The following is a 17,047-nucleotide window of genomic DNA, read 5'->3' as shown; positions in this document are numbered from 1 at the left end:
ACTGTGAAGCCCACATTTATGACTTCATTTTCATTTTCCTTATATGAAGAAGAAGAAGAAGAAGAAGAAGAAGAAGGGTGAGAAAGAGAGAGAGAGAGGAAGGAGGAGGAGGAGAACGGATGATGGAAAACATAGAAAACCATAGAGAACATACAACAGTAGATATTGATAAAGCATGGGTTACTTCCATGAGACAGAAACTTTCAGCCACTAGCAGCGAGCCCGCGAGTAAAGATCAACACAGCATTTACAGAGTCCCCAAGCACATCTATGAGACTGATGAGAAGGCCTACGAACCCAAAATCATCTCCATCGGCCCGTATCATCATGGAAAGCAATGCCTACGAACCATGGAAGAACACAAATGGCGGTATCTAAACGCAATCCTCTCTCGAAACATGGATCTCAGCTTAGAGAATTACTTAGCAGAGATCAAGAAAATGGAGGTGCGAGCGCGAAGCTGCTACTCCGAAAGTATCAACCACTTTGAGAGCAATCAGTTTGTTCAAATGATGGTGCTCGATGGCTGTTTCATCGTCGAGCTTTTCCTCAATTCCGAGGCAAAGATGGCAATGAAGGAAGAAGAGATCTTCCTTCTAAAGAAGGAAGCCGATGAAGATCCCATATATGGCACAAACTGGATGCTTCCCCTTGTAGCCCATGACATGCTCCTCTTAGAGAACCAACTCCCTTTCTTTGTCTTACAGTTTTTATTCAAACTTGTCGACAAATCGAGCACCCCTTCTTCTCTGTCGCAGCTTGCCCTCAATTTCTTTCATAATTTCTTGCCTAGAAAGAATGGAATTGATCCTCCAGATGAAGACCGCGGAAAAATCCTTCATCTCCTACACTTGTTTCATTCTGGTTTTTTGCCAGTTAAGAAGAAAGCACTCGATTTCTTGTCTTATTATTATTACATACGCCCCGCGCCTCCCAAGTTAATCCCCTCCGCGACAGAGCTCAAAGCGGCGGGGGTCAAGTTCAAGCAGAAGAAGATGGATATGGGTAGCTTCTTAGAAGTAGATTTCCGTAAAGGGGTGATGGAAATTCCACATCTCTCAATCTATGAGTTTACCAATTCTATGTTTCGAAACTTTATCGCCTTCGAGCAATGCTTTCCAATCTCTGGAGCTCACTTCACAAGGTACACCATCTTGATGGATTGTCTCATCAATACCGCAAATGATGTCGCCATACTCAAACAGAATAAGATCATCGAACATATGATGGGTAGTGATGAAGAGGTGGCGATTCTTTTCAACCGGTTGGGGAAGGGGGTGGCCGTAGATTTCGAAGATTGTTACTTCTACTACTTGTTCAATGATGTGAACCAATATTGCAAGACCAATTGGCACATCTGGAGGGCAAACTTGGTGCATCGTTATTTCAGGAATCCATGGACCATCATGTCTCTTGTCGCAGCCATTCTTATTCTCACTCTCACATTCACACAGACATTCTTCTCCGTCTTCTCGTATGCCCGCCCTCCGTAGTTTTAATTTCATTTGAATTAGTCGATCGTCTAGCAAAGAACAATTATCACTTGATTTGTTCTAATTTCATTTAGATTTATTGATAGTTTATGTGATTGCTATCAAGTTTGAAGAAATGAAGTTATTAGTAAACCTTTTGCAGTCTGTAAGTTTTTAATTAATAAACCCAAGTACTTGCCAGAATTGATGTGGTTCGAAATCACTTGTTCATGGCCAGAGATTTGTAGTAACAGTGGTTGTTTCCACTGACAGCTTGACTGGAGGCAAAGTAAGTTCTCATGGTAGTTGCATCAATTAGCAAAGTTTGAAGAAATTAATAGAGCTGCATGGATGAAATTTAGCATGGATATTGAATTCTGCCTATTTTGGGAATTCTCAAAGTTCTTCTACAAATCAGTTAAAACTCCTTAAGGGTCTAACAGACTAATTAATTTTTGGACCAAAGATCGGATCTTCCGCGAATAGTAATGAACTAATGATTCTTATATATTTTCCAGCAGCATCTGTTTATCCAAACTGGTTGCTATAATGCTGGTTATCATCTTTTAAATATAATTGTAGATCTCCGTGGAGATCTGCACTATTCTTGCTATGAGATTTTGCACTAGCACTAAGTTATTAGGACCCAGAATATTCAATTAGTGGATCCATTGGCAGTGGGACTGCACATCATTGTTAAACATATTTGCACAATGCTTAAGCATGTTCAAGTTGAATACTGGTGAAAACTTCCCAGGTAAAAATCCTGAAGACAGTTTTATTTGTAGTTCTGTTCCTTACCTTGGGTACAGTAAATAGTTCAACTAAGAAATCCCATTTGACTCGTACCCATCCCTAGCTATGAGAAAGCATTTAGTTTAAAACTCTTTGCCTTTGGAAGCGTGTCTTGATAAAATTTGAACATTGATGCAGGCAGAGACTCTTTCTTCGAAACCACCAAAAACTATTGACTCCTTAAAATTCAATTAAGAGAAAAGCGTCTTAACACCCATCTAAACTAACACACTTTCTTCAAGACGACCTAAAAGTATTGACTCCTTAAAATTCAATTAAGAGAAAAAAGTCTTAACACCCATCTAAACTAACACAGCCATTTACAAACTGCAACTAGAACTGAGAAAAAACTGCCATTTAAGGGAGTTTTTATATGGGTCCGTGTGTATCTGCAGCCGATTTTATAAGAGGCTGCCCTTGGATCAAACACCAAGGGCAGCAACTATGTTGTACCCAATAGTCAAACAACTGGCCGTGGCCCACTTACATTTTCTGGTTGGACCGTTGATCAAGGCTGTTGATCAATGGGACTTTGGTGAGAAGAAAGAAAAGCAGGAAGAATCGAGGAAAGAGGGAAGAAGCCTACATCTATGACTAGATTTTCATTTTCCTTATATAAGAAGAAAAGGCTGAGAGAGGAAGGGGGAGAAAGGGATGATGGAAAACACAGATAACCATATGGAACATGCAGTAGATATTGATGATGCATTGGTTACTTCCATGAGACATAAACTCGCAGCCACTACCAGCGAGCCGGCGAGTAAAGATCAACACAGCATTTACAGAGTCCCCAAGCACATCTATGAGACTGATGAGAAGGCCTACGAACCCAAAATCATCTCCATAGGCCCCTATCACCATGGAAAGCAATGCCTACAATCCATGGAAGACCACAAGTGGCGCTATCTAAATGCAATCCTCTCTCGAAACTTGGATTTCAGCTTAGAGAATTACATAGCAGCGATCAAGGCATTGGAGTCGCAAGCGCGAAGCTGCTACTCCGAAAGCATTGATCACCTCGAGAGCCATGAATTGGTCCAAATGATGGTGGTGGACGGCTGTTTCATCGTTGAGCTTTTCCTCAAGAGCAAGGAGACAATGATCGAGTGGAAGAAGGCCATGGATGAAGGAAATTCAGAAGATCCTATATATGGCACAAATTGGATGCTTCCCCTTGTAGCCCATGACATGCTCCTCCTAGAGAACCAACTCCCTTCTTTGTCTTACAGTCTTTACTCAAGCTTGTCAACAAGTCGCTTACAGCCCGCCCTTGATTTCTTCAATCGTCTCTCGCACCGAAACAATGGAATTAAAACTACAGCCGAAGACCCCAGAAAAGTCCTTCATCTACTACACTTGTTTCATTCTAGTTTCTTGCCGGTTAACAAGAAATCACATGAATTCTGCTCTTACTATTGCTACTTGCCCCGTCTTACTTTCACAGACAGGTCCCCGGCTTCGTGGAACAAAAGACGGCCCGCACTGCCCAAGTCGATCCCCTTGGCAACAGAGCTCAAAGAGGCGGGAGTTGAGTTCAAGCAGAAGAAGAACATGGGTAGTTTCTTGGATGTAAATTTCAGTAAAGGAGTGATGGAAATCCCACATTTCCCAATCTATGATTGTACCAATTCTCTCTTTCGAAACTTTATTGCCTTCGAGCAATGCTTTCCAATATCAGGAGCTCATTTCACAAGCTACGCCATCTTGATGAATTGTCTCTTCAATACGCCGAACGATGTTGCCATACTCAAGCATAATAAGATCATAGAACATATGTTGGGTAGTGATGAAGAGGCGGCGCTTCTATTCAACCAGTTAGGGAAGGCGGTTGGCGTTTATTTCTAAAATTGTTACTTCTCCTGCCTGTTCAAGGATGTGAACAAATATTGTGAGACCAATTGGCACGTCTGGAGGGCAAATTTGGTGCGTTGTTATTTCAGCAATCCATGGACCATGATGTCTCTGGTTGCAGCCATTCTCATTCTCACGTTCACATTCACGCAGACCTTCATCTCTGTCTTCTCGTATGCCCGCCCTCCTCAGTTCTAATTTCATTTGAAATAGTAAATCGTTTAGCAAAGAACAATTATCATGTGATTAATTCTAATTTCATTTGAAATTGTTACGGTAAGAACAATTCTATATCATGTTTGAAGAAACGAATTAATTAGTAAACCTTTTGCCAGTCTAGAAGTTTTTAACTGATGAACCCAAGTTCATGTCAGAATTGCTGTGGTTCGAACCACCTGTTCATGGCTAGAGAGTTTTTGTAACACTAATTGTGCCAACTGAAAGCTAGACAGGAGGAAAAGTACTCATGGCACTTGTATCAATCAGCAAAGTTAGAGTAAATTAATACAGCTGCACTAGTAAAAAAATAGCATTGAATGGGCATTTTGCCTGTTTTGGAGTTCATCAAAGTTGTAGAAATCTGTTAAAACTCCTCAAGGGTCTTGCAGACGAATTAATTCAGGGACCAAAAATTGGTTCTTCCACGATTAGTCATGATGTTTACCGGCAACATCTGTTATCAAAACTACTCAATGTAACGCTAATCATCATCTTTTAGAAGTATAATTGCAGATCTCCCTAGAAAATTCAATTAGGAGTAGATCTAATGGCAGTGTGCTGCACCATCATTGTTAAGCATACTTGCACAATCCTTGAGCATGTTCAAGCTGATTACTGCTGAAAACTTTCTCGGTAAAAATTAATGTCGGGCGTCGGACAACTACTCTAACGGCGAAAAGAATACACAAAGAAAAAGCTAGAAGGGTTGTGAAGGTTGAGAACCCTTCACGGGTTTGCAGGAAACTCCAACAGTTGAGAGCAAAACTCTTCACAAAAAAAACTTTCTTTAATATTTCTCCAAAGCTAAAACTCCCTCACGTTCGCCTCTTCTTTCAATAGTCCTTGACATGCAATAATTGTTAAAAACAGTAACTAACTAATTAAAGCTAAAACTAAAAATGTAAAGATGGGCAACTTCTGTCTCTCATGTCAAATAATTCCTCCCTTTAACAATCTTCCATATTTCTAACAATGAAAAAAACAGCAGCTTTGAATTGGGCAAGTTCCCATACGAGTGTATTTGCTGAAATGATATTATTTGTGGGCCCTCTTTGGATGGTCCATCCACATCGTGTAGGCCTCTGCAATCCTATCATACGATCCTGCATCAAAAATCATGAGGACAGCTTTATTTGCATTTCTGTTCCTCACAATGCCTACAGGAAATAGTTCCAGCATCATATTGGGCACCAAAGTGTGCAAAAGAAATCCTATTTGAGTCGTACCCATCCCTAACTTCAAACTCTGTCTTTAGAAGCTTGCCTTGATAAGATTTGAGCATTGCTGCAGGCAGAGACTGTTTCTTCAAAACCACCTAAATATTGATTTTTAAAGATTACTATGGAGAAAAGCACTCTTAACACCCATCTAAACTAGGCTACCAAGAAATGCTATGCTGTGGCCAACTTACATTTGCTTTTTGGAACGTTGATCGAGTCGATGTTGAACCGAGAATTCCAAGAAAATTTGAACTGGACAAAACATTTGTAATAGGAGGGAAGATCCAGTCCCACCTGAACAGATGACGTTTTTTTATGGGAAATTATATACGGGTCTCACAAAAATAAATTTGATATGGGATGTCCAGTAAGCATGAAACCAGTCAATCATGTACACACGCTGCTAAATCTCTCGACCCTAAGCCAACCCATCTAACCCAAAATCGGGTTGGGTTGGGTTGGGTTGGGTCTGGTTTGGTTCGGTTCGGTTCGGTTCGGTTCGAGATCACCTAGAGCCAAACAGAAAAAATACAAGAAAAAAATGCTAACCAAAAGAAAATAATGATTAAATTAGAGGACGGAAGTCGAGTTTGGGTTGGGTTATTTTGGCAAGGCCTCAAACCTAATCCAACCTGAAATTAAATCAGGTTGGATTTTCCCAACCCTAACCCAAACCGAGCCAAAATTGGGTGGGAAGCGAAGGTTCGGGTCACCCCTACTGTGAAGCACTGAAGCCCACATTTTTGACTTCATTTTCATCTGCCTTTATTAACGAAAATCACGTTTTGTTGTTTTTTCCCCTAATTAGCAAAAGGGAAATGATGCCCGCTGATGGTAACGTTGTCCCTTAAGTTTTAAAGCCAAAGAAAAACGTTAAAAGGGGGTGAATTTATACTCAGCAGTGAAAATTTCTCACAGAAACCGTTGAGGGGATTTTATCCTTTTAGAGGAAAAGGCAAACAAAAACGTTAAACGGAGTGAATTTATACTCAGCAGTGAAATTTTCTCACAGAAACTGTTAAGGGGATTTTATCCGTTTAGAGGGAATATCATTCCCTTAGCAAAAGCTATTGCTAAAACGTTATTCATTAATTCGAAATGATAGTTACCAATTTGAAATCGGGTGTCCGCAGAATTAAAAGGTGTGTAAATATCAGCTGCGAATATGTCATTTCCCTTTCTTTAGATTTTTAATAAAGAAGGCCCATCACCTATAAGCAGAGACATCATACGATGTATATTTTTTGAAAAATCACTTGGGCTCACTTTGTTCAAAGATCCAAACCGTTCATTTGATTGGCCCCAACATAAATCGGCCTTGCCTCGGAAGTCATATCTATAGGATGACCCTAACTCTTTTGATATGTAAAGAATTATATATGGTGTCGTTCTTCTACGGATCGGAGGGTTAGGATCATCCTATGGAGATGATTTTTGGGTCACAACCGATTTACATTAAAGCCAAACAAGTGAATGGTTTGGATCCTATATGGCCTCCGTAATTAGGTGCACATATATTAGGTGGGCCCTCTGTGCATGGCGTCTGTGTGTATGTGCACATATTTTTTTGTTGTGAAAAGGCCTTCAAACAACGTGGTATATGACGTATCATATACTTTTTTTGTTGCCCCTTCGAAGAAGATGGGGCCCACCTATTATAGCACATAAAGAAGAGATTATATGGCGTTCGTGATCATTGTTCCAAGATCTAAACCAATCAATTGTTTCAAAAATCATCTCCATTGGATGACCCTAGCCCTCCAATTTGCTAACGAATGACACCATATATAATTCTCTACCTAGGTTAGGATCACCCTATTGGCGATGATTTTAGCGGCAATTTGAATCTTCGAACAAAGTGGGCCCATGTAATTTTTTTTTCTTGAAATATACATTGTATGATGTTTGTGCATAGGCTATGTATTTTTTGAGGAATGATAGATACAAGGGAGCCCTTGCATAAAGAGCCGCAAAAGGGCTCATAATTGGATTCACGTCAACAAATGTAACTGATTTTTCTTTTTCAACCGATTTTAAAATGTAACTGAAAATGACGTGATCCAATGAAGAGCCCTTCTGCTCGTATTTTTTTTTTTTCAAAGATCTAAACAAGAAAATGATATATTTGCCCCCTTTTTCTTTTGTGGACAACCATTTTCCACTGTGAAAAGGCTATAGTCATAACACAATAGAGGGGGTGGCCCGAGGAAGAAAAGGGGTCGAATATATCACTCCCCTAAACCATTCGGTTGCTGGCTACACCAAGTGTTCACGTTACAAGAGTAGAGAATGGATAGAGTGTGTGTGTGCAATGAGAGAAGGTTGAGGGGAGTTTTATTATTTTAAAATTTTTAGGGGAATGATATTTTCCCTCCTCTGATGGATAAAATCCCCCCTTTTAACGCTATTCGTTAAGTTTTAAAGGCAAAGAAAAACGTTAAAGGGGGTGAATTTATCCTCGAGCAATGAACCATTCTCACATAAACCGTTAAAGAGGGGGATTTTATCCATTTAAGAGGGGGAAAATATCATTTCCCAAATTTTAATGGAAAAAATAACTGCCGTTTGTTGTTTGTTTTTTGAGGGTATGGCAATTATATTCCAAAAGCAGGTACTAAAAGACGAGGAATGATAGATTGAAGGGCCCTCTTTGTGCAAGGGCTAAAGAAGGGCCCTTGAATAGATCCACGTCATTTTTAAAGTCGGTTGAGAAAGTGAAATATGAAATTCTTAAAGGAGAAATGATAGATAGAAGGGAGCCCTTGCATGCCGCAAAAGGGCTCTTGATTGGATCCACGTCATTAAATGTAACTGATTTACTTTTTCAACCATTTTAAAATGTGACTGAAAATGACACTTTAACAATAATTTTGCAAAGCAGGACTAATTGGCAAACATCCTTCTTTTCTGTTTGCCACTGGTGGAGCAAAGATGTCTGGAGATTCTCATTGTCTTTGCCAAAGTAACCTTTTCTCACTTGATTTATGCTCTGATTTCGGCCATTAACAATGACCATGAAGAAGGAAATTAGGGTTTCTTCCTGACTACAGTAAGTAGGAAGTAAGACTTTCAGAAGAGAGAAGAAGAAGAAGAAGAAGAAGAAGAAAAGGGTGAGAGAGTAGGAAGAGGAGGAGGAGGAGGAGAAAGGGATAATGGAAAACGCAGGTAACCCAATAGATATTGATGAAGCATGGGTTACTTCCATGAAACACAAGCTTGCAGTCACTAGTAGCGTGCCGGCTAGTAAAGAGCAAAGCAGCATCTACAGAGTCCCCAAGCACATCTACGAGACTGATGAGAAGGCCTACGAACCCAATATCATCTCCATCGCCCGTATCACCATGGAAAGCAATGCCTACGAGCCATGGAAGATCACAAATGGCGCTATCTAAATGCAATTCTCTCTCGAAACGTGGATCTCAGCTTAGAGAATTACTTAGCAACGATCAAGAAAATGGAGACGCGAGCTCGAAGTTGCTACTCTGAAAGCACCAACCACCTTGAGAGCAATGAATTTGTTCAAATGATGGTGGTTGATGACTGTTTCATCGTCGAGCTTTTCCTCAATCACGAGGAGGCAGTGATGGCCAGGGAAAAGGGAGAGTTCTTTCCTGGCCGAAACAAAGAAGCCCAAGAAGATCCCGTGTATGACACAAATTGGCTGCTTCCCCTTGTAGCCCATGACATGCTCCTCCTAGAGAACCAACTCCCTTTCTTTGTCTTACAGTCTTTATTCGAACTCGTCCACAAATCGAATATCTCTTCCTCTCTCTTGCAGCTCACCTTCAATTTCTTCGATCCTCTCTTGCCAAGAAACAGTGGAATTCATCCCCCAAGTGACAAAGTTCTTCATCTCCTACACTTATTTTACTGGCGTTTTTCACCATCTGCGGATAATATTTTAGACTACTCTGTAATCCAATGCTTCACATACAATCCCACTCTTGCTTTGGACGGCGGGCTCTTGGCATCAAGCAACAAAATACAGCCTGAACCGCCGACATTGATCCCCTCAGTGACGGAACTCAAAGAGGCGGGAGTCAAGTTCAAGCCGAAGAAGATGATGGGTAGCTTCTTGGATGTAAATTTTAGTAAAGGGGTGATGGAAATCCCACATATCTCTATCTATGATTCTACCAATTCTCTCTTTCGAAACTCTATCGCCTTTGAGCAGTGCTTTCCTACCTCAAGAGCTCACATCACAGACTACACCATCTTAATGGACTGTCTCGTCAATACACCGAAAGATGTCTCCATACTCAAGCAAGATAAGATCATCCATCATATGTTGGGTAGCGATGAAGAGGTGGCGCTTCTTTTCAACCGGTTGGCGAAGGGGGTGGCTGTCAATTACGAAGATAGGTACCTGTCCAAAATGTTCAAGGATGTGAACAAATATTGCGAGACTAATTGGCATGTCTGGAGGGCAAACTTGGTGCACAGTTATTTCAGCAATCCATGGACCATGATATCTTTGGTGGCAGCCATTGTTATGCTCACTCTCACATTCATACAGACCTTCTTCTCCATCTTGTCGTATGCCAGCCCTCCTTAGGTCTAATTCCATTTGAAATTGTTTAACTAAGAACAATTCTCATGTGATTGCTATCATGTTTGAAGAAATGAATTTAGTGGAAAATCATTTGCCAGACTAGAAGTTTTAATTGACGAAACCAAGTTCATGTCAAAATTGCTTCGGATCGAACCACCTGTTCATGGCTAGAGTTGTAGTAACACTGGTTGTGCCCAGTATTTGACAGGTAGTTGCATCAATTAGAAGAGCTTGAGCAGAGGAAAAGTACACATGGTGGTTGCACCATCCTTACTGGTGCAAAATCTCACCCATCTAAACTAATAGCTATCAAGAAACTAAAGCTGAAAAAATGAGGGTAGAAACAGGCATTTAAGGTTTCATTTTCTCTTTCCTTCTATTTTTGGTGTGCTCAAATGTATGGATATTATAATTCCCAGCTGAATATGGATCACTGCCATTTCATGTTTCAATCTTCCATTGCATTCCAGACTTGAAAGTTGAAAGGTCAAGATCATCCAATGAAAGCAAAGATGAATAATATGGTGGAAATCATTGCCGTAAAGGACATTGATGGTTTGGCAATCAAACTGGACTATCCATTAAGTGAGTTCCCAAATAATAGAAGCCACCAATCAAATAGTTTACCTAATCAGCCACCATAGTAAAGCCAGCAAAGGGATAGTTTAGATCAGCAAGTGATCCATCCAAACTATTTGCAATTTGAACTAGATCATTAATAAAAAAAATTATCTGCATAGATGGAATTGCAAATCATGTCATCCTCGTTCAATTACAAAAGTCGTAAAACCCCGCAAAACCAACCATCATTGATATGCTTCAATATTACTTGCCTAGTGGATCATATAACTTTTAATTCTATGCTAAAGCCTAATGCATGCTTGGAACCTAAAATTGTCTAAGAAAAGTTGAGATTTTGACATTGGCACATTGCAAAGTGAAATTTTTCATAAAAACGAAAATAGAGAGAACTAATAATCTCAAGTTATCAACCTATAAAACTCTTTCTAGTGCAAATTACTATAACTTAACTGGCCTAGTTTATGTTTTTTAAAAAGGGCCAACTTGCTAATTTTGCACACATCCATTTTCACAAATATTAAAAGACCTGAAATTGACTCTCAGTCCCCGAAGGAATAAAAGATACCATAAATGGATTGAAAAAAGACAATAAATAAGAGAAACGAGAAGAAAAGGAGAGGAAATTTTTTCTCTGGCAGTAGGCTTAAAACATTTTCTCTATGTTGGTTATTTTTTGTCATTTTTGGGGAAGATTCAAAGCTATTCCAAGCCTTGCATGACCAATCAACTTCACCATTGAAGTGGTAAAATGGCTGTACACAATATTTTCAAGATTATCAAGGCCCAAAACATTAGTTTTACCTTCATTTTAGTAATGCAACCGTGCTAGTACCTTTCTGTAGACATGCTAGTGCTGAAGAAAACTGAAACCACATGTCGATACACCTCAGGGGATCGATTGAGTTGATCCTTGTGGTAGCTGTCCACCACCTGCAAGGATTGCAATGCTTGAGGAGCTTAGCCCAGCACCAAGAAAGTACGATGTATTGAAGCTATTTTTTGATGGAGTGAGATATGATGCTAAAAGCGTTATCGGTAGGGCTGCAACTCGAGCCGGGGTTTACCCGACCCGCATCGACCCGACCAGAAAATAGCTTGGGTTGGGTTCAGGTTTCATGGGTTTCGGGTCGAGCCGGGTTGAGCATTCAAAAGCCCGCATGAATCTCTGGTCGAGCCGGGTTTGAAGGGGTCCGACCCGACCCGACCCGAGTTACATAAGTTATAGTATGTACATTTTTTTCTATTGTTAGTTAAAAGTTAAAAGTGAAAACCCACGCACCCACTGTTATTGTATGTGAGTGTAATTTCTGCTTCTATGAGTTGAGTTGATTCAAGTGTTTGATTCATCATTGTTTGATTGTAATTACAACATTGTTTGATTGTAATTACAACATTGTTTGATTACAGCATTGTTTGATTCAAGTGTAATGTGATTGTAATTACATCATTGTTTGATTCAAGTGTAATGTGAGTGTAATTTCTACTTCTATGAGTTGAGTTGCCTTGCTAAACAAGAATGTTCCTTAAAAAATTGCGTCAACGTGAAAAAACCCGACCCGACCCGAGATTTATCATGGGTAGGGCCGGGTTAGGGAATCGTGGGTTTTCCGAAAAAAAACCCGACCCGACCCGACCCGAGATATTTATCGGGTAGGGTTGGGTTCTCCAAAACCCGACCCGCCCGACCGGAGTTGCAGCCCTAGTTATCGGTGCTCTTTCTTTTATGGTTTGTTCCCCTATTATCTTGGTTTTGTGTTTCTAGAGTTTTTATATGATGAAAGGCCTTATATTCTATTATTTTTCAAAAAGTACCGTACGACCAACACCTAGGATGATCCAAACCGTTCATTAGATGGGCCAGAACCTAAATAGGTTGTGCCCCAAAAATCATTTCTGTTGATTGGTCCTAACCCTCCGATCTATAGAGGGACTGAACATTAGAGGGTTGATTGTAACCCTAGAGGGTTAGGATCAACCCATGGAAATGATTTTTGGGGCACAACGTATTTAGGTCGTAGGTTGGTCCTAACCGTCCGATCTATAGAGGGACTACACATTAGAGGGTTGATCGTAACCCTATGAGGGTTAGGATCAACCCATGGAAATGATTTTTGGGGCACAACCTATTTAGGCTGTGGCCCATCTGTTGGCCGTACGGTACTTTTTGAAAAATAATGGACTATAAGGCCTTTCATCATATAAAAACTCTGTGTTTCTATCCTCGACTTTGCTGTCTTTTCGTTCTTCTTCCACTAAAAGTCTAAAACTAGGGTTGCAACTTAGGTCGGGTTGGATCGGATTGTTTTTCAAAACCCTACCCAGCTTCCCTAGCCGAGAAATTATATCGGGTCCGGTCCGGTTGGGTCTAATTTTTTATAGGAAAACCCGAGATTCGTAAACCCCACGCTACCGAAGTAGTTTATCAGGTTGGGTCAAGTCTTATCGGGTTTTAATTGTTTTAGTGTAAGATTAGTGACTGATTTTAAAGATTGTAGAAAGAAGAAATCTTCACACCAAAAATCTCTAAATTTATGTCATCAAGTGTAAATTTAAAAAGGTATCAATATATTGGAAAATAATTTGATATGTTATTCAATAGATATTTAAGAAAATCATAGTAAACCTATATGAGTCGGGTCAGGTTTCGGGCTTTATTTCTTTAAACCCAACCCTACCCAAGACCCATATTTCTAAACCCGACCCATGTTATTTTCGGGTCAGGTCAATGCTCGTCGGGTAAAACCCGACCCACAACGCAACCTTAATAAAAACCAAGTGTGAGGACTACATACTAGAGGTGCAACTGGGAAAGGCAACCCTATTTAATTTAATTTTGGGCTGGGTTAAAACTCGAGGCCATGGGTAAGCCTATGGGACCCGGGTAGAACTCACCCTCAGAACGAGAGGGTGCCTTATAAGCCCTACACATCAGGTTCTATATTCCGACGTGGGAAAATAAAAACATGGCCACATGGCCAACCTGGCCGTGGGGAGCAGCTACAAAAGCCCAGATCTTTTTTTCCTCACTCTTTTCTTATTCTCTCTTTCTTTTTCTTTTAGCTTTGCAATATGGTAGGTTTGTGGTTTGTCACTTGTTTATGTATGTGGTGACTTCATTGAAAAGAGCCGCCCTATGGGGAAAAAAAATATCTCTCCCCCCCCCCCCCAAAAGAAATAGTTAACTTTTAAGCCTTTTGGAGCCAATGATGGCTCCTCCACCCCTTTCTATATCCTAACGATATCTGTTAAAGGGGGGGAAATATCCATCAGAGGGGGGAGAAAATATCACTGCCCGAATTATATCATTATTTTTCTGGCAGTTTACAGAGGTGATATACTAGTCCTGATTCCTTTTTCTTATCAATAGTGTCCTCTTATGCGCAAATCTCAACTCAACTCAACTAAGCCTTTGTCCCAAACTAGTTGGGGTCAGCTAATGAATCATTTAGAAAATTTTCATGAAGAAGATGAAAGAATCTATACGGCTCAAATTGACTAAGTCTAATCTTGACACTTGGTTTGTCTACATGGATCATTTTCTTCCATTCTCTCCTATCTAAGGTCATGTTCTCTATTATGTCCTCTTATGCCCAAATAAATAAATAAAATTAAAATACAAAAAACCATATAATTAAAGTCTAAAATTAATCATGTTGACAAAAATAAGAAGAATATGTCATTCGAGATGTATTTAATCTACAGTAAATACATCTCAAATGGGTTTCTATCCTCTCTCTCTTTTTGTTTTCCTTCCACTAAAACTGGGGTTGCAACTTAGGTTGGATCGGATCATGGTTAGCAAAACGTGATTCGGCAAAAAACGGGATGACAAAAATTCGAGTTTAATACGGTATTGGTTCAAAAAAACGTAGTAAAAAAAACGGAAACACAAGAAAAAGAGTATATAATTTTGTCATTTACAAAATATTGTGGGGGTAAAATTGGAAAGATGGCCAAAAAAACATGTTTTAAATGCATAACACGCATTTTAAACGTGTTTAAAACTTTTGCCTAAAAACATATTCGGAGTTTTATTCGTTGTAAAAGTTTTAAATGGAGTTTTAAACGGCAAACCAATCAAACGCGTTTTTTTTTTTTTTTTTAAAAAAATGCGGAGTTTTGCTAACTATGGGTTGGATCGGGTCGGGTCTAATTTTTTATAGGAAAACCCCATCCTAAGCAAGTAGTTTATAAGGTTGGGTCGGGACGGGTCAGGTTTTAATTTTTTAGTGTAGGATAAGTGACTAATTTTAAAGATTGTTAGGAAAGAAAATCATCACAGCAAAAATCTCTAAATTTATGTCATCGAGTGTAAATTTAAAAAGAAACTATATTTTCACATAACAAACATGATAACCATAATGAAAACAACTATATCATTATATTGGGAAATAATTTGATAAGTTATTCAAGAGATATTTAAGAAAATCATAGTAAACCTATATGAGTCGGGTTATTTCTTTAAACCCGACCCTACCCAAGACCCATGATTTCTAAACCCGACCCATGTTATCTTCGGGTCAGGTCGATGCTCGTCCGGTAAAACCCGACCCATGATGCAACCTTAATAAAAACCAAGTGTGAGGACTACATACTAGAGGTGCAACTGGGAAAGGCAATTTAATTTAATTTTGGGCTGGGTTAAAACTTGAGGCCTTGGGTAAGCCTGTGGGACCTAGGTAGAAGTCATCCTCAAAAGCTAGCCATTAAGGAGAGAGTGCCCTGTAAGTCCTACAGATCAGGTTCTATATTCCGACATGGGATTTTTGCTTTCGGGTGGAACCCCAATAAACGCGACCCCATCCCTCTAATTTTAATGTGATTTTATTATGATTTTCAAAATCTAAGGGCCATGGTTTGGGGCACATCTGGCAGCCAGGAATTATTTATCATGATAAATCGGTGACTCCAAAGTGGTGAGAGAGGGGTAAGGCGGATGAAGTGGCAAAAATCCATAAACAAAATACAAGAAACTAGCGTCTCCAAGTAGTAGAAGTGGCAAAAAATCAGGAAACTGCTGATTAGATTTTAAGTAAATTTTTTTGTTTCCTGATTTTTTTGCCGCTTCTCAACACCGGAGACTTCCTGTTTTTTGTTTCCTGATGTTAAGTGACTTCACCCACATCTCTACTTGGAGACACGGATTTATCATGAAAAAAATTCACCTTAGCCAAATGGGCCCTTAATACCTTATTGTTTTTACCCGGGGCCAACCCGAACCCTACCAGACAAGTTGGGTTAGGGTTGAGATATTTTGAGGCAGTAATGTTAGGGTTGATTCTCCTCGACCTGAGGCTCCGGCTAGGGTTGAGGTGAGGTTGGCCTCAACCCAATCCAACCTAGCCCAAGTTGCACCCCTAGTACATTGCATCGATACTGTTTCTCAACATCATCAAATAATGTTGAGAGCTGGATTGACCATTCACCTAACTGCAGGTGATAACCATTTGCTCCATTGCCCCATTGCCATATCTGGGTGACCATGAGGCCGTGGTTCTTACCTAACCCAAGATTAAAAGGAAAAAATATATTTTTAGGCCATGTTTGGCAAGCATGAATTTATTTTTCACGATAAATTTAGTTTCTCAAGTGGTGAGAGAGAGGTAGGGCACGAGGGCGGGTGGGAGGAGGATAAATTTTTTTTCATGAATGCTTTACTGAAGATTCAAGGTTTCCTGGTGCACCTCACACATGTTGACATATGAAAATGGTTAGCTACTTTTTTTTTTCTTAAATGATGGTATTTTATTAGATAAGAGAGGCCGAGACCAAGATGGTCATCAAATCACAGGCACAAGAAGGATACAAAAGAGAAAAACCTCAAGGCCGTAAGAAATAACTTTGAATGAACTCAGGAAATTAAGGAGTTAGTAGAGATGTGTCTACATGTTTGGTGTGCATCTTATCTTCAGACCTTGGATCGTATTCCTCTATAAACAGATTAGAAAAGCATGAAGAAAAAAAATGGAGGGTCGTTATTGAAGCAAGGGAGTGCAGGTATCAATTCTGAAGCTAAAATACTTCTGGCTTCCAATGTTTAGAAAATTCTATTCACCTCATTGATGCTCTTGGAGACCGATGTGAGTGAAAATTCATGAACTATACAAAACGGGATTTGCTAGGGACCATCACAAAAGGCATTTCGCAGGATGGCTGTTGACCGAGAGAGCAGCCACCTCACATGAATTGAATGAATAAGACGAAATCAGTTGAAAAGTGAGCCTGGGTGGCTGCTCTCTCGTGCAAGAGATGTCGCGCGAAATGCCTTCTGCGGTGGTCTCTAGCAAATCCCATACAAATCAAAGGGTAGAGGTGTCCCTATCAATAAACTAGGATAATATTCAGGGAAATTTTGA

The 17,047-nt window shown here is 39.9% G+C and overlaps 2 protein-coding genes and 1 pseudogene across 2 annotated transcripts; all 3 read left to right on the top strand.

Annotated features, from left to right (window-relative positions):
- Nucleotides 1–96: 96 nt before the first annotated feature.
- Nucleotides 97–1,668, top strand: LOC143852278 (UPF0481 protein At3g47200-like). The gene has a single exon (XM_077361682.1). The coding sequence runs from the start codon at nt 120–122 to the stop codon at nt 1,491–1,493; it is 1,374 nt and encodes a 457-aa protein (XP_077217797.1). The 5' UTR covers nt 97–119; the 3' UTR covers nt 1,494–1,668.
- Nucleotides 1,669–2,924: 1,256 nt separating this feature from the next.
- Nucleotides 2,925–4,316, top strand: LOC143852277 (UPF0481 protein At3g47200-like; annotated as a pseudogene).
- A 4,576-nt stretch (nt 4,317–8,892) lies between these two features.
- LOC143853088 (UPF0481 protein At3g47200-like) lies at nt 8,893–10,257 on the top strand. The gene has a single exon (XM_077362807.1). The coding sequence runs from the start codon at nt 8,922–8,924 to the stop codon at nt 10,110–10,112; it is 1,191 nt and encodes a 396-aa protein (XP_077218922.1). The 5' UTR covers nt 8,893–8,921; the 3' UTR covers nt 10,113–10,257.
- Nucleotides 10,258–17,047: the final 6,790 nt, after the last annotated feature.

The sequence above is a fragment of the Tasmannia lanceolata genome, unplaced genomic scaffold (genome assembly GCF_043159265.1).
Source record: "Tasmannia lanceolata isolate RefF3 unplaced genomic scaffold, GAP_Taslan_0.1 ptg000019l, whole genome shotgun sequence".
Lineage (NCBI taxonomy): Eukaryota > Viridiplantae > Streptophyta > Magnoliopsida > Canellales > Winteraceae > Tasmannia > Tasmannia lanceolata.
The sequence above is the reverse complement of the archived record's forward strand: the minus strand, read 5'-3'. Positions and strand labels throughout refer to the sequence as shown.

Bases quoted from the DNA above. Each gene is read 5' to 3' on its own strand.
- LOC143853088 (XM_077362807.1), top strand. From the start codon at position 8,922: ATGGAAGATCACAAATGGCGCTATCTAAATGCAATTCTCTCTCGAAAC.
- LOC143852278 (XM_077361682.1), top strand. From the start codon at position 120: ATGATGGAAAACATAGAAAACCATAGAGAACATACAACAGTAGATATT.